The 22,250-nt window shown below is 31.9% G+C and overlaps 1 protein-coding gene and 1 pseudogene across 2 annotated transcripts in view; both read right to left on the bottom strand.

Moving 5' to 3' along the window:
* STAG1 (STAG1 cohesin complex component) overlaps positions 1–22,250 on the bottom strand; it is a 421,265-nt gene that overhangs the window by 59,831 nt on the left and 339,184 nt on the right. The window contains exons 16-21 of the mRNA XM_080804269.1: positions 18,711–18,814; positions 11,044–11,136; positions 10,852–10,941; positions 10,506–10,709; positions 9,253–9,323; positions 7,717–7,804 (exon numbers count right to left, since the gene is read on the bottom strand). Of these exons, the coding sequence (XP_080660395.1) occupies positions 7,717–7,804; positions 9,253–9,323; positions 10,506–10,709; positions 10,852–10,941; positions 11,044–11,136; positions 18,711–18,814 (650 nt within the window). The remainder of the gene's footprint in view (positions 1–7,716; positions 7,805–9,252; positions 9,324–10,505; positions 10,710–10,851; positions 10,942–11,043; positions 11,137–18,710; positions 18,815–22,250) is intronic.
* Positions 12,353–12,887, bottom strand: LOC308351211 (large ribosomal subunit protein uL6-like; annotated as a pseudogene). The gene has a single exon. The product of its transcript is annotated as a large ribosomal subunit protein uL6-like (transcript).

The raw sequence follows: 22,250 nt of genomic DNA, 5'->3' as shown, positions 1-22,250 counted from the left end.
TTCTGAAGTGAATATACCATTTTGCATTTCCACCAGCAATGTATGAGTTCCACTGCTCTTGAAATGATCTGTAGTATTATCTCCCTGTGTTTTTTTTTTTTCATTGTGCTTTTAATGTGCATTTCTCTAATGACAATAATAAGTTGCATTTCATGTGTTTGTCCTCTATCTTCTTCGGTGAAGTACTGGTTACTTTTCTTACTACTGAATTTTGAAAGATCTTAATCTTTTGGAATACAAGTCTGTTATCAGATATGTGATTTATAATTATTTCCTAGTCTTATATGATTGTCTTTTCACTTCTCTTGATACTATCTTTGAAAAGCAGAAGTGCTTAATTTTGCTGAATGTGTAGTTTTGAAATTTTTAAATTATGGATCATGCTTCTGGTGTATTTGAGAAATCTTTGACTAACTTAAAGGTCACAGAGATTTTAATTCCTGTGTTCTTTTTTAGATGTTTTATACTCACAGGTTTTGCACTTAGGTTTACAGTCTAAATGGCCTACTTCGAGTTAGTTTTGTGTATGATGTGAAGTGTGAAATGAGATTTTTTTTCATATATATATATTCAAGTATTTTAGCACATTTATTAAATAGATTATCTTTTCCCCAAAGAACTGTCCTGGCACCTCTGTCAAAAATCAACTGACCAAATAAATGAGAGTGTATTTCTTTCTGGATTCTCTATGCTGCTCCTTTGATCTATATGTTTATCCTTTCTTCAGTACCATACTATAAAGTTTACTGTTTAGTCTTGAAATCACTGTACTGTAAATTCTGTTTGTTGTTCTTTTTCAAAATTCTTTAGTTATTTTATTTCTTTTGTCCTTTCATATAAAGTTTATGAATCATGCTGTCAGTTTTTGCAAGAAATCCTGCAGAGATTTAAATGGACCTGTGTTCATCTAAGATCAGTTTAGGGGAAACTGACATCTTAACAATATTAAGTCTTCTAATTCATGAACATGATACATTCTCATTTATTAAGATCTTCAGTTTCTTTCATTAGTGTTTTGTAGTTTTCAGCATACAGATCTTGCACATATTTTTAGATTTATACCTAAGTATTAAATACTTTTTTGTGCTACTGTAAATGGCACATGCTCTTAAAATCTCAATTTCCAGTTACTAAGCAAGTGATTTTTAAATTTAAAAAGCAAGAGATGTACATAGTAAAATATACAACAGTATAATGGTATTCTATTCAAATTAAGCTTCTTGACCACTACAGATCTTGTTTTCCACTGAGAAAGTCATTGTTGAACAGTTTCCTCATGTATCATTCCAGAAATAATGTCAACTAATAAATGTCCACATATGGAGATTTTATCACTCCTTTAAATTTATATACCACTCTGCTCCTTGTTTTTTTTCATTAAATTTCCTCTCACACAGAATACTTAACATCAATAATATTAACCTTATTTTTAATTTTATAGTTACAAAGCAGTGCACAGAATCAAAACTATCCTACCAAAGCTAACTGGTCCTCTACTGACTGATATCTAGATTTCTTTAAGTTTTAAATTTTTATGAATAATGCTACGATGAACATCTTTGTACCTACATCCTTTTAGAAATGTCCAAGTATAATTCTGTAGTCTAAATTCCTAGATTATAAATGTCAGTTAAGGACAGGTCTACTTTTAATTTTGATAGACTGACAACCTTCTTAAGTGATTATACCAATTTATTCTTACAATGGTATCTGAAAGTATGTCAGTATTTAAAAACAAAAAACCAACAACTCTATAAGGTTTTCAGATACATATATACAGTTGAAAATTACTGGAACAGGACCTAGAATAGAAAGAGGCTGAAACTAAGGTTACTAAGACAAGAGAGGTAATTACTAATGTGATTCACAAGAGAAAATTTAAGGTTAAACTAAGGAAATGATAGGGCTAAAAAGAATAGTGGCAAAAGAGAAACTGAGGAGGTAGCATTTTTAAAAAACATAAAAAAAATCTTGAGATTAAGGACTGCTTCTAATCTACCCCTATGTCCTCAGGATCTGACCCTCAAACACATTTTTGGTCAATAATGTATAGGTAGGTGGTAGTCTGGATGTGTGTGTGAGTGGTGACAAAATTCTGATATGGCATGCCCAAGGAAGAGTCAGAAGTGGGTAACTGAAATATTTCCAAGTTTAGTCAAGGAAATATGTATATAGTCTTCTAAGGAAAGCATCAACATGCTTTCAAAGGTAAGTATGACTGCACTATTTACACAAGAAGTCATAACCAATCCAAGAGCAATAATGCGACTGAAGTCAAACTCAACCCCTGTATTATGTTCAAAGAAACGTGTTGACTTCTAGTTCATGATAGCAGATTAAGTACCAGTATTTAATCTCTCCCCACAATTCTCACTGAAGAAATACAAAAGATGGTTAGAAAAAATACAAAAAAAAAAAAAAAAAGAGTTTGACACGGGGCAAAGATCAGAAGGATGGGATATCATAGAGAGCAGTAGCAAATTAGTACAAAAAATGTGAAGAGACACAGAACAGAATTCAAAAGTTTGGTTTGAGTGGGTATGCAATAACTACATGACATTAGGCAAGTTATTTACTATCTCTAAGTTTCAATTTCATCATCAATAAAAAAGAATAATGACACATTTTATAGGGCTGTCCTAAAGCTTAAGCAAATAAATACAAAGACTTAAAGACTTAAAATATTACCTGGTACATGATAAGTGCAAAACAGAAGTTTTTTTTATTACTGATGACTTGAGAGGCCCAAAGTTAGTGATAGATGATCACAATTCCCTCTTTATGGGTTTACTGACAGTTTTGTTATAAAGCAAATATTCACCAAAACAATTTATAAATATTCTTCATTGACTTTAAATTTTTAGAATCAATTCACACAATCCTACTTTAATATATAACTTCCAGAAGTTTAGTATTTATTTTTCTTAGATGTTACCTAAGACAAGGTATAAAACTTTCAAATAAGAATACCAACAGGAAAGAGGCACAAAATCACAAAACAAAATAAGGAGAATTTAAATATTCATTGTCTTTATTTCACAGAAAATTATATGAAGAAAAACTATAATACATTCTGAAATGTGGGTCGTTTACCAGCTAATAATTACTGTGTTATGGAATTGCAGTAACTTTTAATACTTGTCATAGGTTAAAAATTCATTAGCATATGGGAGGGCACAAACAGATGCCAGATGCTATAGTCTTATTCCAGAACAAATGGAAATGCTCAAAAAATGATCAAAAAGCACACAGGAGGATGTTTTAAAGAATTTCCCTCTGGCTAATTCTGCAACAATCTGAGCACCGAAATAAATAACAAAAGGACTCAATTTTAACCAGCTGGACAGAATAAGAATAAAGTAGCAATCCATGAGTTCATATGAATTTTTAAAAAAATGAATGATTATAGCAGAGGGCCAACAAATAAACGACATAAATAAATGACAGAAAATCATCATTTACCATTTTGTGACCATGACAGAAATAAATGACTCAGACAAGAATCATAAATAGATGCTAACATTATATCAAAGTTTGATAAGAAAGAGGAATATATACAGTCTAAAGGAATCTTTCCACATTAAAAATGAAAATGGAAACTAGAGAGGACAGACTTGGCAGACTCCATCTTACTAAAGTGATCAAAGTTAATATCATCAATAGTGAACAGACTGGTATCATGTGCCTCCTGGTAGCATTCCTACCAGGAATTCATTATATGGATGAATCTAAATATGTAGATTAGACAAAACTAAGTTGAGTACATTCTATAAAATAACTAGCCTGTACTCTTCAAAATGTCAACATCATCAAAGAAAAGGATAAGAAAGCATTCTAGATCAAAAGAGACAAAAAAAAAAAAAAAGGACGTAACTAAATACCTGGGCTGGGAAAAACCTGCTATAAAGAACATTATTAATGTTTTATATATGCATATTTATGTAAAAATAAGAACACATATATAGAGAAAAAGGATGCAAGTATGCAGCTATGGAAAATTACTGTGATAGTAGATGAATCAGGTGAAGGGTAAGAGTTATTTTTTCTACTATTATTTTTCTGTAATTTGACTTTAAAAATTATTAAAAAAGGTAAATTCTTTTAAATTTCAATCACATTCTAAAACTATAGTGGTTAAAACAGTACTAACATGAGAAAAGACAGATCAGCAGAAGAGGGAAGAAAAAAAAGAAGTCAGTTAACTCTGAAGAGTGAGACAAAGAAAATTCTAGTTAAACAGTTACCATGGAAAACAAAGAGTAAAAAGCATACGGACAATAAAATTAGACATCTAGACAACAAATTTTAATATACCTGCTCTAAAAGGCTATTTTCTTTGAATCTTAATTTAAAGTACAGAATGGCCATCTAAAAGAGCGAGCTTCCATAGTCCTATGAAGAATTGGTCGAATCCTGTATACTTTTTGGATTTTTAATACTGGGTATCTAAAGACATATTTCTAGGAACTGCTTAATGTGAAATAGCTTCTAGTTGCTAAAACAAACAAGAGTATAATCTGCAGTGATGCACTAGAACTTTATACACATGATTTCAGTTTTAAGAATGTGTCTAATGATACAAATAGTAAGATATTCCATGATCATGGACTGTAAGACCAAACACCATTAAATGTCCATATCACACAAAGAAAGCTACAGAATTATGCAATCCCTGTCAAAATACCAAGAGCATTTTTCACAGAACTGGAACAATTCTAAAATCTGTGTGAAACCACAAAAGACCTCGAAGCCAAAGCAGTCTTGGGAGGGAAGAAAAAAAAAAGAACAAAACTGGAGGTACCACAGTCTCAGATTTCAAGATACACTACAATGCTATAGTAATTGAAACACTACGGTACTGGCACAAAAACAGATATATAAAACAGAACAGAAAGCCCAAAAGCAAACCCCAAATTGGGTTTAATCTTCAATAAAGAAGGCAAGAATATACAATGGGAAAAAGTTTCTTCAACTAATGGTATGGGGAAAACTGGACAGCAAGGTGCAAAAGAATGAAACTAGTGCTCGCTTCGGCAGCACATATACTAATATTGGAAGAATGAAACTGGATAACTTTCTTACACCACACTCAAAAATAAACTCAAATGGATTAAAGACCTAAATGTAAGACTGGAAACCATAAAATTCCTAGAAAAGAGCACAGGCAATAATAATTTCTCTGATACCAGCCATAGCAACATTTTTCTAGATAGGTCTCCTGAGGCAAAGGAAACAAAAGCAAAAATTGGGACTACATCGAAATAAAAAGCTTCTGCACAGTGAAGAAAACAATCAATAAAACTAAAGAGCAACCCACTGAATGGGAGAAGTAATTTGCAAATGCCATATGTGATAAAGGGTTAGTAACCAAAATATAATAAAGAACTGATACAACTCAACACCTAAAAAACAAATAATACAATTAAAAACTGGGCAGAAGACAGGAACAGACATTTCTCCAGAGAAAACAGAGATGGTCAAAAGACACACGAGAAGATGCTCATTATTACTATCATCAGGGAAGTGCAAATCAACAGTACATTAAAATATCACCTCACACTTGACAGATTAGCTAAATCCAAAAACACAAAACAAGCATTGGTATGGATGTGGAGAAAAAGAACCCCTTGTGCAATGTTGGTGGGAATACAAAGTAGTGTAGACACTGTGGAAGACAGTATGGAGGTTCCTCAAAAAACTAAAAAGATACAGTAGTTCTCCTACTGGGTATTTACCCAAAGACTACAAATATAGTAACTCAAAAGGATGTGTGCACCCCTATGTTTATTGCAGCATTATTTACTATAGCCAAATTATGGAAGTAGCCTGAGTCCATTGATAAGATGAATGGATAATGAAAAGGTGATATATATGTATGCATGTGTCCACAATGGAATATTACATAACCACAAAGAAGAATGAAATCTTGCTATTTGCAATAACATGGATGGAGCTACAGAATAGAATTCTATGACAAATAAAACAGTCAGAAAAAGACAAATACCATATAATGTAGAATTTAAGGGACAAAACATATGAACAAAGAAAAAGACAAACCAAAAAACAGACTCTTTTTAACTACAGAGAACAAACTGATAATGAATGGGGAAATGAGTGAAATAGGTGAAGTGATTAAGAGTATACTTATCATGATAAGCCCTAAGTAATGTATAGAATTGTTGAATCACTATACTGTAAACCTTAAACTAACAGTACATATTAACTATAGTAAAGTTAAAAAAAAAGAGTGCATGTCTAAGATTAACAAATTTTAAGCAAATGTCACACGTAACTGTTCTCGTACTCAAAGAAACTAAAATAAAATGGGAGAAATAATACATATGCAGTGAAAATAAATAACAGAAAACCAAGATAACCAAAGAAGACAACGATGTGAAGTTGTCACAAGTTCTATGACAATAAAATGTGTAATGAATTAAAAAAGAAATTTTGACATAGTTAGAATGTACTGATGGAACACAGGTGTGCAATCTTCATTATTTTCTTGAGGAAACCAAAACAAGGAGTATCTTTATCATTCCCTTTCAAGACTGAAGAACAGCTTGGAATTATTAGTGAATAGTATTTAGGCTACTGAAAAGTCTGAGATGAAGACAGGATGGAAGTTGAAGAGTCGGCAATAAATGAAATAAAACAACAAAGTTAAATATTTAGCTTCTTTACACAAACTAGGATAAACACCTATAATCATAATCATAATCAAGGACACTTGTTATTAAGAGTGGCCATGCATTAAAACAACTTAAAAGAATTAATCAGAGCAATGGTAAAGCACTTTTTCTGTGATTAACTTTCAATAGATCATATGATCATAGATCATAATTGTTATATCTGTTGAAATTTTTACTGCTTTAGTATAATAAAGTGTCATTTAGTATAATAAATGTCTGTATTATCAAATGGGAATAGATGAGACCACCTCTAAACACCACCTATACCTAACTATGGGTTGCTATCTTGGTTTAATGAATGAGTATATGCAGTATACAAAATAACTAATTCTTACAAAAGATTATTATTGTTAAGTAACAATAATTATATGTGTCAATTAAAATTAACTGTAATAAATGTACCCACTAATAACTGTAATGATAATTAAGTAACAATTAATTAACAACTCAATTCTTACATAGAATTAAATCAACTATTTTAAATCTCTTCCAGACTATAGAAATTTGGTGAAATCTTGCTCTTTCCATTCCAACTTATATATGAATGCAAAAAGGTATAAAATTTGCTAAAGGTCTCAAGCTTACTTAATTATGGTTCTATTACAAAAAAGTAAGCCATATCTAAGCTTACTATTATCAATATCTAGAACAGTGCCTAGAATACAACCATAATTAGGAATTTTCATCAAAGTGAATTAATCAAGTTCTGAAATTGCTACTATAGTAATTATTTTTCCTAAAAGAGTAATAAGATTTACTTTAGCATTAAATGTTTGAAATACATTATAACAAATTTTCTCTTTTTTTCCTGCTCAAAACTGAAGTTATAATACACCTATTGGTAACATTCAATCACTAACTTCTATTAGTAATATTTAATCATTATGGCAATAATTCTCAAAGGAAGCAGCTGCATTTAAGAATTATCAGTCACTTTCTACGTCAGACTTTTGATAATCCTGTGTGATTTCAGAGAATCGTAGGTTTCTAAAATGACAAAGAAGGAAGAGCAATAAACTCCCACCTGTTCTGGCATCGCTCCATGTTCAATTCCAGTCTTCAATAATCTGTAGCAATTACCAAATAGATCCCATTTTGTGAGATCATGAGCACTAAAATAAACAAAAATGCATTAACTTTATTCTAGAGTGGAAGAAAATTTAAATTTGAGCTCAGTTTCAGTGGGTGGAAGTATAAAATAACTTCAATTTCTTACAGAATTGAAAAAGACTGAGAAATACTCAAGTATTCAAACTTAGAAAGAAATGAAGAAAGAAATAAGGAAAGATGATAGAAGGAAGGAAAGAAAAATGAAGAAAGAAAACGGGGAAAAGGGAAAGAGAGACAAGGAAACTGAGACAGGGAGTGGAGACAGATAATACATAAGCTGACATTAGGAATTAATTAAAAGGAACACTGAAAAAATAAAGTTAAAAAAAGAAAAGAAACCAATTAACAATGAAAATTCATACCTTTAAATGAAGATTACTACTACACAGTCAATCTAAGCCTGTATTTCATTTCATTCTTCTTAGCATATTTTAAAATACATTTTAACAAATCCATTTACAATTTCAAAATATAAATACATGCATATTTTTGAAAGAGAGATTTGTATTCACAAGAAGACAAAACCAGGGGAAAGAAAATATGTCAAAGCTTGAAAACTTTAGTGTAGCTTTAGGCTTCTTAATTGAAATAATGTAGACATTTTATTTTCTCATGAGTTCTGCTACTAAAATAGTAAATCAGTGCCTGTTAATTTTTATTTTGAAACATCAAAATATTTTTTAAAATAAGGAGTTTTGACACTAGTTGTCAACTTTTATTTTCAAATGTCAAAATATTTTTAAAACTAAGAGTTTATTTCTCCATAGAATTCCAAACAGTGTACTTGTGTATAAAGAAATGTCTTAGATTTTAGACACAGTTTTTGAAATCTGAAGTATTCATTAATGTAAGGGCTACATTTAAACATTCTTTTAACAAGAAAGATCTCTATTTTCCTTTCTTTGTGGAAAAGGTAAGCATACCTCGTTAAAAAGGGACATATAAATTACAATTTAAAAATAATACTTATTTCGTTATTCGGAGCCTTTTTTTCCTTATTCAGGTCCAGCTATTCTGTCTATACAGCAAGAGTACAATAATAAATACACAAACAAGAACAATTCAGGAAAAAAAGCTCACAGAAGTAACTTTCATGGTCTCCCTCAAAATCTTTTTTCTTATTTAGTAAGATTTCTAAAAACCACCAAATGAAAATTATACCTCTAAACTCTAGCTTATAGAGTAAGCCTAGTAATGCTACTGATTAACAAGGTTGTACAGTGTACAGTGTATATTTGTTACACTGAATGATAAATTTTACTCCTTAAGTAATCAAATGATAATAAAAATACATAATGTATCTGAAGAAAATACGAATAATAAAGAAAAAAATCACATCTCGATATTTGTCTAAAATTTTCCATTGTTAAAAGGATGTTAAGTATTACAAAAACAGTCTTTTCTACGTTGGCTCATATGTTATTAACCAAATCTAAATAAAATGACATACTTATGAAAAGAGGTTAACCGCTTTAATGTGGAAAGAACATTGTAAATATCATCATCATCAGCTTCTTCTCCCTATAAATAGAAGACATTGTTTCATTACCATAACTTTACTTATCCTGAAATTCACATGAAGTATATTAATACTTACTGCCTAAAGGAATTCTTTTTTATTATATAAAGAGTACATATTCACTGTTGATAAATAAGAAAGTACAAATGAGCAAAAAAACAAAAAATAAAGAACACCCATAATTGTAACACTCAGAACCATTTTTGCATTTTAAACAATGTTGTAAACATTAACATTGTATGCTTTTCTGATTAATACTTAAGGATAAATTCATTGAAACTGAGTGAGGTATGTATTTTAAAGATTTTAATTGTTATTTCAGATTTTATTATCAGTTACTTTTGTAGTTCAAAATCACAATGAAAAATAAAAAATGGTTGGAAAAAATTAAGAGTTAAAAGTAGGAAAAAACTGGTTACATGGATTAAAAAGAAAATCCTATTAGCCTGACCATGAGAGCACAGAAAACTGTGTGGGTTCCAAATTGATTATACTGTTTGGAAGGAGAAGGCAAGAGGCAGGAATCATAAAAATAATTACAAAATAACCAGTTGGAGAAGTCTGCTGTTATCCTGGGCGTACCACTGGTAAGTGGTTGTCCCTTACAAGCACACTTGATTTTTATTTTCTATTCATTAGCACATTGTAATAGTTCAGTAATATTAAAATGTAAATTAGGCTCCAGGGAAAGTAAAAAAATGAATTAAGAAAAGCCAGACCTTAATAAGGTTTTTCTTCAAAGAAAAAAAAAATAGCTTTTATGAAACAAGTTTTTTTTGCATTTTTTTTTTAAAGGGGGGAATGGGGAAGAGTGAGAGAGAGAATCTTAAGCAGGTTCCATGCCCAGCGTGGAGCCTGATTCGGGGCTCGATCTCACAATCCTGAGATTATGACCTCGGTTGAAATCAAGAGTCGGACACTTAACTGACTGAATAACCCAAGCACCCCAAAATAGGTTTTTAAAATAAGCATAACAATAATATAACAATAATAAAATTATTATTTTATAATAAAATAACATTAACCAAGGTTAATGTTTATAGGATGAACAGTTGCAATAATGCTGCTAAGATTTGAAAAAGAGAATTCCACTAGATTTTATTTTAAAATGGAAATGATTTGCACATTCAACTTTCAATATTAGCCAAAATTATCACATACATTATGTTTACTTTAAAACAGACCTCTTGCAGTAGATCTTCCACAGAATGATTGAATCGATCTACAAATTCATCAATCAGCTGACTTCGAGCTATGTCAACTCTGTTTTGGATGGTATACTCTTCACTGCATAAGATGCTATAGGTTTTACTGCAGGCTTCTAGAACATCTGATTCTACATGTTTCTCCACAACAAACTTAATCTGTTTTAATAAAGCATCCAGATGCTGAGGAGGAAAAAAAGAAAAACTAATGATATTTAGATTAATAAAAATGAGCATCTGTCAAATAGTAAGGCTATAGATTACATGAGCATGAAATAACCGAGTTATTTAAACTTAACAGAATTTTCATTTCATAGTGTCTTACCTTTTCCATTCTACCTGTGCTATAAATTTCTAGATCAAAATACTGTGGGATTTGTAGCAAGTTTGCTACCTTCTCTGCATCTGCAGAATACTAGAAGGAGAAGCAAAGAAAAAAGAAGTAACGACTTTAATAGTTCAGTGTAATAAGCAAACTCAGTGGCATATTATCACAAAAATGTAAATGAAATTATACCTTTGATAGCAACATAGGAAGTGTGATAATAAAATGCTCAGTCAATTTGTTTCTATCATCAATTTGAGTTTTTCTTTCTTTGGCAGTTAGCACCTAGAAATAAATTGAAATGGGCAAATAATATAATGTCACGTAATTATTTATAACTCTAGAAAGTTACATAGAATGATGAAGCATTGAGGTTAATAAACTAATTACTAAAACAAGTGTCTCTAGTTTTATGCTTATTTCTAGTTAATATGCAGTATTACTTTATTAAATAGCTACTTAAGAATCACTAAAGTTTAGATAAATTACTACTTGTTCAGATTAAATAAAAAATAAATATTTCTATAAAACCAGTTATGAATATAAAAATACTGCAACAGTGAAATAATTTTTCCAGTTTTAACCTCAGTATGTTAATAACAGTAATCTCCCCTACATTAAACACACTTTTCTAAAAATATTTTAAAAAGTAATGTTTCCTTTACTATCAGCAGCTAATAAATTTTCACATATTTTTTAAAGCATATACTAACAATGTTTCTGGACTCAGTTATATTTAGTTGTCCTTCTAAGTCCTAAGTCTGTTAGGCAATAATCAAGACATAGGGGTATAGCCTGTCATCACTGAACCAACTGAAGCTGATAAAGCCCATCACCTTGTCCCATATTCAACTAGTTAAACCATAAGTGGTTCCAAAAATAAAATATTAAAATGCAAGTCTTGTTAAGATAATTTCCTCAAGGTCTGACAGTCTCAGGGGTCACACTCTTAGTCTCATTTCTGTAAAAACGACCATTTTATCACTATCTCTCTTAGTAGAAGTTCTAGATTGAGCATGGTTGGGTCCATTGCTAAGAATCATACATGGTCTGGTGTCTGTTAGCATCAGAGATACAATAAGAAGCCTACTAAGCGCCAGGCTAGGCCAGTGTCTTTTGTAGAACACGCACTTAATAAATGGCAACTGTTTATAAAGGAATTTACTCAACCAAGGTTGCTTATCTAAGAGGGAGTAAAATGTAATGCAATATTTCTCAAAATAAAGGAAGTTAATATTTTTTTCATGCCTTAAAAAAAAAAAAGATAATTTCCCCAAGGTATTTTCTAATTATCTTGAAGGCACTTATTACAATAATGTTGAATGGCTGAATGTTTCCAATATAAACATTCCAATATAAATTACCACTTTATAAATGTAAACCCCAATTTTTTTTTTACATCAATACAGCTTTTACTGCATCTTTAAAATATCACAAATAACTCTGAAAAATCATCCAGCATCTTGCTGTTTCTGTAATTGGACAACTTAGATCTTATTCATCACCTGCTAAACTGTTTCTTTTTCACAAACATACCACCCAAAATTTTCTGATAGTCTTGTTTTTAACTGTCACAGTTTGCTGAACCAAAAAGTAGCGGAGTTCAATACAAGTTCATTGTCATTTCCTTCAAAAATCAGCTTATCTTTCTGGGTTTGAGATACTGAACAAGCAACACCTGGCCTCATCCGAACTCTGTGGGTGCATTTTTTCACCCAAGAAATCTTGGATTTCAAAAGAGAACCACTGTCCTGAACAACAACACTGATGAGGAAGTGAACATACAAAGACCTCATCTTGTAACAGAAGCCCAGTCTAATGCCCTTCATCATGTTTTATATGACTACAGAGTGCAAACAATATCCATTTCTTTTCTATTTCTCTCAAGTTAGCACCTCTTCTTTTTCTTTCTAAGGAAACGGAGTTCTCTTCCCAGGGTTCCTCTGGGCCCCTTCACAATAATAGTGCATCCGTTCAGAGTGATGTTGACATTTCCTGGAATTGTCAATAGTCTGAGTGCTGAGAGTGGTCTTCATTTTCACAGCAGATGTTTGATAATATGTGAAAGAAGTAATAAGATCTCCTATCTGCTTCCTCTTCCAGAACTTTATTGCTTTTCAACATCTTAAAATACAAAATAATCACTTTGGAGTATTGTGGTTAGTTCTGTACAAAGTAATATAAGGGACTACATATTATGTGGAATATACGTCTATATATACGTCTACATATACATATTCAGGATAATTGAGAAGTCATGAAATTCATCTTGCAATGTATGAGAGGTCTAAAGATACTGATTTTGGAGAAATAGCGGTCTTTGATTAAGTGATCATTATGGTAGGTAGTCTATATGCATGAATTACTCAATCCTCAAAACCTCTTGATGGGAATGGTAAAAATGGCATCGTACCTATGAAGGAGAAATTTGCCAGGATCTAACAAAATTGTATACACATTTTCCCTCTGACCTAATAATCCTATTTTTAAGCAATCTACCCCACCAACACACAAGGTACAAGTGTGAAATGCACAATATTATTCGCTGCATACTGAGTTATTTCTAACAGAACACTATTTCTAATAGTAAAAGATTGGAAACAACCCAAAAGACTCTCAATCATGTATCCACATAATGGATACTATGCAGCCATAAGAAAATGAAGATCTCTAAATAAAGGTACAGAGTGATATCTAGGATACACTGTTAAATAAAAATGTAAGGTACAGAACACTGTACAAAATATACTGTCTTTTGAAGGAGAGGGAGGAGGATGGAATGCATACATTTATCTATACTTGAAACACTGGAAGGATATTCTGAAAACAAATAAAAATGGTTATTAGTAGGAATGGATGTAAAGGGAGATATAAATATATGAAAGACTTCTCTGAATAATGTATATTTTTACAATGTTTTGACCTTTTAACTATGTACATGTTTTACATATTTCCAAAAAATAAAAATGAGAAAAAAACATACAAAATCAAAGAGGTAAAAACCCTGTTATGCTAAATTTAAGTAATCAATATCAATATGACTATGTAACTTATATATGGATATATACAAATATATACATATATTTCTTAGCTCTGTGTACTCAAAGTATCTATCAGAAATAATAATCAATTGACAATGAATACCCTTAGTGACAAGATTTTAACTTTAAAAACTATTCTAGTAAAAGGTACCATGGCTTGTTGGAGATTCCTGTGGTAGAATAATTTAAGAATCAGCCTTCAAAGTGCCTTCCAGTAACCTCTACCTCCTGGTATCATGCTCTTATTGTCTCTTCCCACAATGACTAAGGTTGACATTTGTTAACCAATAGGAGACCGTGGAAATGTTATGTGACTTCTAAGAACTAGTTCATAAAAGACACAGAAGTCCACCTTACTCTCCTTTGGATCATTCATTCTCTTTATTCTTTCTTGGATAATTCACTCTAAGGACGGGGGGGAAGGGGCAGCAACCATGTCATGAAAACACTCAAGCAGTCCTACTGAGTGGTTGGTAAGGTGAGGTGCTAAAGCTTCCCACTAACAATCAACACTAACCTGCCAGTAAGTAAGTAAGTAAGTAAGACATTATGGAAGTAGTAAATTAACAACCAAATCTTCAGAGTTAGCGCTAAAGCCCTTGTTAACATCTTAAATGCAATCCAATGAGAACCTTTAGTCAAAATCAACCAGCTAAGACACTCCCAAGTTTCTGACCCACAGAAACTGAGATTATGAAGGTTTACTGTTTTAAGCTTCTAAGTTTTAAAGTAATTTTTACATGGCAATAGTTAACTAATATAAACAGCAAAGATAAAAAGCGAACTTTATGAGAAAGAAAGCAAGAAAGTACACAAAAAATGATTAAGATATGTCAAAAAGGTTAGAAATGTTTAGCCAGAATAGGCTCTCATCTCAAAGCTGGGACAAGACATATTTTTAAGACTTTTATTTTGGAAAATCTAAAAACCACTCATTTGTCATTATTGCCTCATTAATTCCCATGGGGTTTATTTTTCTGCAACATTTTAAGGTGAATTCTTAGTATATCATTTCACTTCACCCAGAAATATTTAAGTGTATGTTTTTAACAGTGAAGACTTAAGAACAATAAAACTTGCCATCTCCCAACAAAATGAAACAACAACTTCTTAGTATCTTTTCATACCCAGTCCACAGTTTTCTTAATTTCTATGCTTTGGATTTCTTCATATATATATTTTTTAGAGAGAAAGAGAGAGTGTGCAAGTGGGAGGAGGGGCAGAAAGCAAAGTGTAGAGAAAAGCAGATTCCCTGTTGAGCATGGAGCTTGATTCCAGGACCCTGAGATCATGACCTGAGCCAAAATCAAGAATTGGACAGTTAACTGACTGAACCATCCAGGCACCCCTTTTTATATTCATATTTAATTAAGTTTTGATATTAAATTTATGCCAGCCATTCCACTATCTATACAGATTATGTCTTTTTGTTTCTTTGTTTCTTCTTTGCCACCTTCTTTGAGGGTTCTAATAAACTCTTTCATTTATAATAATCAACTTCAGGCTTATATTTAATTATAGCAAAATAAAGCAATTTTGCTCCAATAAAATTCCATTTCCTTTACCCTTCTTTATGTTATTGCTGTTACATATACCTATGTATCTTATAATCTTAGTACTTTAGTGCTGTAATACTGCTTTAAATAATCTCACGTCCCTTTAAAGTAAAAAAGAGAAAAAAAGGAAAAAATATATAATATACACAGCCTTTTATATCCACTCACATATTTACCATTTTGGGTACTGTTGCTTCCTTTCTATGGATTAGAATTCTACCATTTGGTATTATTCTTTACAGCTTAAAGGATTTCTGTTAGTATTTCTTCTAAGGCAGGTCTTCAAGAAACATGTCTGTCAATCTTTTTCTGGGAATGTTTTTAATTCACCTTCATATTTCAAATATAGTTTTACCGGATTTAGAATTCTTGGTAGGCAATTTTGTTTTCTTTCAGTGTATATGTCATTCTGTCAGTCTTCTGGCCTCCACTGTCTCTGATAAAAAATTAATTGCTAATCTTATTACAATTGGTCTCTAAATGATGACTCCTGTTTTTCTCTTGTTGCTTTCAAGGTTTTTTGTTTTTGGCTTTTGATAGTGACTATCCTATCTGGAAATGAATCTTTTGTGTTTATACTACTTGAGTTTTGTTAAGCTTCCTGTTCTTTGGATTAATGTTTTTCATCACATTTGCAAGTTTTTGGCAAATATTTCTTTGAATGTTTTTGTTTAAGATTTTATTTATTTATTTGACATAGAGATCACAAGTAGGCAGAGAGGCAGGCAGAGAGAGAGGGAGAAACAGGCTCCCTGCTCGCCTGGTGCGGGGCTTGATCCCAGGACCCTGAGACCATGACCTGAGCTGAAGGCAGAGGCTTAACCATCTGAGCCACCAGGAACCCCTCTTTCAATGTTTCTTTTTCCTGTCTCCTTCTCCTACTCCTTTCTTTCTGGAATTCTCATTATAAAAATTTGATGCACCTAATGTTTCACACATTTCTTGGGCTCTGTTCATTTTTCTTCAATCTTATCTGTTCTTTAGAATGAATGATTTTTATTAATCTACCTCCATGTTCAATGTTTCTTTCTTTTCATCTCAAATTTGCTACTTTTCAACTCTAGAATTTCCATTAAGTTTTCCTTATTTCTGTTACCATATTGTCCTGTAATTCTTTGGACGTGTTTTCCCTTGATTCTTTCAACATATTTATAAAAAGGGCTCTGAAGTATTTGCTAAGTCCAACAATTAGGCCTATTGAGAAGCCATTTCTATTGTCTGCTTCCCCCTCGCCCCCCCGCCAAGTATGGTCATGTTTTATTGTTTCTTTGCTTGGCTGTAATTTTTCTGGCAGAGTCAACATTTTAAGGTAATACACTGTAGTAACTATGGGTTTTTAACTTATTTTTCTAATTTTTATATTTAAAAAAATAATCTTCAACTTGAACTTCAAATCTATAAGGGTTCACCCCTCTGAGACCTGGGTTAGAAAGCATATTCAAAGTTCAGCCTGTTCTTCAAGAAACAAGAAGTGTTGGCGAGGATGTGAAGAAAAAGGAACCCTCATATGTTGTTGGTGGGAATACAAACTGGTGGAACCACTGTGGAAAACAGTATAGTGTTTCCTCAAAAAGTTAAAAATAGAACTACACTACAATCCAGTAATTACACTACTGGGTAAAATACAAAAAAAACCACAAAAGCACTAATTCAAATGGATACATGCACCTCTATGTTTATTGCAGCATTATTAGAATAGTCAAATTATGGAAGCAGTGCAGTGCCCATCAATAGATGTGGGGTACACACACACACACACAATAGAATATTATTCAACCATAGAAAGAAATGAGATCTTTCCATTTGTAATGATGTAGATGGAGCTAAAGAGTATAATGCTAAGTGAAATAAGTCAGAGAAAGACAAAATGCATATGATCTTAATCACCTGTGGAATTTAAGAAACAGACAGGCAAAGGGAAAGAAAAAAGAGACACACACACACATATAAAAACCAAGAAACAGACTCTTAACTATAGAGAACAAACTCAAGGTCATCAGAAGGGAGGTGGGTATGGGATGGATAAAGTAGGTGAAGGGATTAAGAGTACACTTACTCATATGAGCACTGAGTAATGTACAGAATTTTTGAATCATTATAAGATAGATATAAAACTAATACAACACTATGTGTTAACTATACTAGAATTAAAATAAAAAATAAAAACATAACAAAGAAAAAGAAAAAAACTAAGTCCAGCCAGTTCTTAAGTCTGCTTTGACTTTTATTGTCCATTGGGTTATCTCAGGTTTCTCAGTCAGTAATATATGGAGAGCTCATCTAATCCTTTTCATGGCTTTCTCATTTCCAGGATTTTTTAGTTAGATTCTTGGTCGGTTAACTGTTCTTCCCATCTGGGACTACAACCTCTGAATATCACAGCTGTGGGTTTTTCCTTATTTGTTTCTACCATGTTTGCCATTTCTGGCTCAAAAAGCTCTGGACTTTTATCATTTGTACCATAAGTCTGTCCCCTCTGAGAGCAAAGCTGCTGGTTTTTACACATGTACCACTCTGGTAAAACTGTATCAAGTTTATGGCTATGTGTGTGTGAATTATAATGCCAGGCAAAAATGCAGCAGATTCCTGTTGCTTTTACCTTAACCTTTGGTAGATTTTCAAAAATATATGCTTCTCAATTTGTCTTCTATCTTTGGTGAATTCCCAGAACCCTTTGATAAGGTTTTTGGACAAATTCTGCAGTTTTATATTTTTTCCTTTCTGTTCCTCACTTCCTTTTTTTCCCTCCCTCCCTCCCTCTCTTTCCTTTCTTGCTTTCTTTTTGGTGCAGATAAGTATACCTACCTCTGCATACCAACAGAGCTTGTCTTTCTATCAGTGATTATCTCAATTCATCTTTAATACCACTAAAACCTCTTAGCCTCATATTACAAATAAGGGAATTAACACACAAAGAAAACAATCTTAACTATCCAAAGATTAAACAATTGCTAAAGGGAGGAGTAAAAACAGGCATTTTCTTTCAGAGCCTTCTGTATTTTTAACAGATATGAATGTGAAAATTATTAAAGTACTAGAAGAGAAGCAGGTACAGGTGCTTTGGGAACATGAAAGAAAAGAATCTATTTCTGAAACCTAAGTGTAATTAGTAGATAGGATATAAAGACAAAGCACCACAGCATGTATCATTTATAAAAATACCATGTTTTTATGTTTAAATATACCACTAAAATTTTCAAATATTTAAGATAGTTAAACACATTAAAAGTCTTTCTGTAGATTTCTCACTAATGTAACTTACTCTCTTGCCAGTACCCCTTCCCACTGGAGGATGTGCCTCAGCAGCTTGACGAATTGTACAAACCATCAGCTCTATAAGAGCACTCTCTTGACGGTCAGACATTGCTAAAGTGAAACAAAATGCATTAGTATGAGTAGATAGTTTTGCAATAACCACGTATTAAAGAGAACACAATTATTAAAAACTGCAAACATACATACTCTATTACTGGTTATTTTAAAGACTGAAGTTAAGCTCTATATTCTCTCTCTCTTTTTTTATGAAGTAATAAATGCTTACCATAAATCAAACAAGAAAGAGATGTAGAAGTAAAGAAAAACAGAATACACTTTGGTTTCTTCTACTACCCAGTTTCTTCTAGGATCATATTTCTGATTAAGGCAATGCCAAAATTTTACTGTATTTCCTTGCAGATCATTTTAAAGCTCATAAAATAGGGTATATTTTTTTAAATAAAAAAAGCGCTACACATATTTTTAAAAAGTAACAATAGATTTTTATTATCTTTCAAATCACTACATATATGTATGAATAATTTTCTTAAATAATTACAAGTTATTACATGAGTGTTCCACAATTTTGTCACACCTCTACTGTTCAAATTGTTTCGAAGTTTTTATTACTATAAACAATACAGTAATAAATATCATTAACACACATATATTTATGTAACTGATATTAATTTCTGTAGAATAAATTCCCAAGACGGTAATGGGTCAAAGGTTAAAATCTTGATACTGATAAATATAAGGTTATTTACTGCAATCCAAATCTCCAACTGCAATGATGATGTTTGGTTCCTCATATCCGTGGCTAGCACTGGATGGCATAAATCCTTTCAATATTTGCCAATTCAGTGACTGAAATAAGGTATTTCATTGTCGTTTTGCTTCTTCCTTCCTACTAATTAGTGAAATATATTTTGTTTATTGGCTTAGAATTTTTTTCTGAGATTTGTCTGTTTATCTTTGCCTATTTTTTCTACTATTATTCACCTTTCTTGAACTCCTGTAAATAAGAAGTATTAACTCTGTCTTTTGAATGAGGCAGGTATTTTCTCCCAGTCTGTCCTTTTGATGTCAGACTCTTCATGGTATCTTTTGTCAGACAGAAATTCTTTTTAATAGAAATTGTTAATTTTTATAAGTCATATCTGTACTGATCTGTTTTATGGCTTGTGGTCTTTTTTTTTTCTTTCCAGTATTAAGGAGATATATTTGACTTGAGATATATATATACAGATAGATAGTACAAGTTTAAGTTGTACAGTATAATGATCTGACATATATATTGTAAAATGATTATCACAAAGTTAACTAATATCTGGGATGCCTGGGTGGCTCAGCTATTAAGTGTCTGCCTTCAGCTCAGGTCATGATCCCAGGGTCCTGGTACTGAGCACCGCATTGGGCTCCCTGCTCAGTGGGAAGCCTGCTTCTCCCTCTCACACTTCCCGTGCTTGTGTTCCCTCTCTTGCTATGTCTCTCTGTGTCAAATAAGTAAATAAAAGCTTTAAAAAAAAAAGTTAACTAATATCCATCATCTCATATAGATACAAAAAGTCTTCTGGGTTTCTTGTATTGCTTTCAACAATCTCCTTATCCTAGAGATTAGAGAAATGTATTTTCTAGTTCATTTTCTTCTCTCTAGCTTTTATATCTTTAATCTGTCTGGAATTTATTTCTGCTGATAGCATGAAGTATGGGCCTATTTATTTCTACCAAATGAACAGCCGATTAGGCCTCCACCACTGCTAAGTAAACCAGCTTTCCCTGCTGAATTTAAATGTCACATTTAAACATTTTAAAAATGTTTTAGGCTCTCATATATAGGATTCTTTATTTAGTTTCACTAATCTATGTATCTATTCCTCTTATAATGCCATACTGTTTTGATGATAGGTGCTTTAAAATATACTATAATGTACTTTATTTTTTCAATTAACTTATTTATTTATTTTTTTATTTTAATAAACATATAATGTATTTTTATCCCCAGGGGTATAATGTACTTTAATACATAACTTAATTCAACTGATTTGAAGATTTAGTTGAACAAGACTTGTTTACCTAGTCCTTTTCCTAAATATTTTCTAATTTCTATAATGCAAATACCAATTAAGCATTTTTTATGTGTAAGGTAATGTTCTAAGATATTTATATGTATTAACTTGTTTTACCCTCAAAACAATTCCAAGAGATAGGAGCTAATATCTTCACGCTTTATAGATAGGGAAAACAAGCCACAGGGGTTGAATAACTTTCAAAGTACTCAGCTAGTGGTTAAGTCAAGAAATGAACCCAGGTAGTCTGATCCATAGTCTGTTCTTTTAAGGACTATGCTATACCGCCTTTTAAACAGAGGAAAAGAACCCTCCCTAAACTTTGAAATCATTTTGGTTAGTTCTTCCTCCTTTCTCACCTCCCAGAACTCTCTCAAACCCACTAGATTTGAACTGGTATTTTATTTTTATTTTATTTTTCTTAATTCATTGAATTTCTGAGAGAGAGAGCAAGTGAGCACACAAGGCAGGTGGGGAGAGGAAGAGGGAGACAGAGAATCTTAAGCAGCCTCCATGGCCAGCATGGAGCCCGACATGGGGCTGATTTCACAACCCTGAAATCACGACCTGAGTTGAAATCAAGAGTCAGATGCTTAACCAACTGAGCCACCCAGACATCCCTCAAACTGGTATTTTTAAAAAGTTATTCATTACATGGGAAGAACATTTTAGTAACATTTTTCAGCCAGGAACATAACATAGCCTTTTAATTTTGAGATCTTATCCTATGTTATTTAAGAAAATGTTATGGTTTTCTTCACACTGTTTTGTACTTTCCTTGTTGAATTTACTCTTACATATTTTTAAAGACAGATTTTTAGTGCTAATTTGAATAGCTTAATTCTATCTCTGTCTCTACCCCTTTCTCTATTTATTTATGTTAAAGGCCAATAAATGTGGGGATTATAGAGACAGACTTGGATATAAATGAAAGAGATTAAGCTTCAGAAGTTTATATTATTTTAAAAAACTGGGCAATAGCAATGAAAAGACAAAGACATAATAAAATCTTGTCCTTTTTATTCTAAAATCATTCTGTATAAGAATATGTATGTTCATCTTAATTTAATCAGTTCTTTGGTTTTAACATTTTGATTATCTTAAGAAAAACACATGAACATCAGCCTTAGGACAGCCACGTCAAAGTTTGTTTTTCCATTTATACTCCTCGATTCAGAGCCTAATAGGAAAAAGTGTCCCACTCAATAAAACTCTGTTTTTATGATTCTAGAATTTCATGATTTTCCACATTTGACTGCAGATAAAGGAGTGACAAGTTTGTCTATGAACTAAATGCATTTCTTTTATTTATGAAGAAAATCTTGCTCTATGAAAAGTGAGGAGAGAGAACAACTTACCAAGTATGGAAGCTTTCCCCTGCTCTAAAACCCTTCTTAGTGTTGAAGAATAACCAAACCTCATATAGTGTCCAACACCATTAATTTTGTTATTTTATAATTGTGAAACATCTATTTAGA

This window comes from Martes martes, assembly GCF_963455335.1.
Source record: "Martes martes genome assembly, chromosome: 1".
Taxonomy (NCBI): Eukaryota; Metazoa; Chordata; class Mammalia; order Carnivora; family Mustelidae; genus Martes; species Martes martes.
This window is presented reverse-complemented; position numbering and strand designations above follow the sequence as displayed.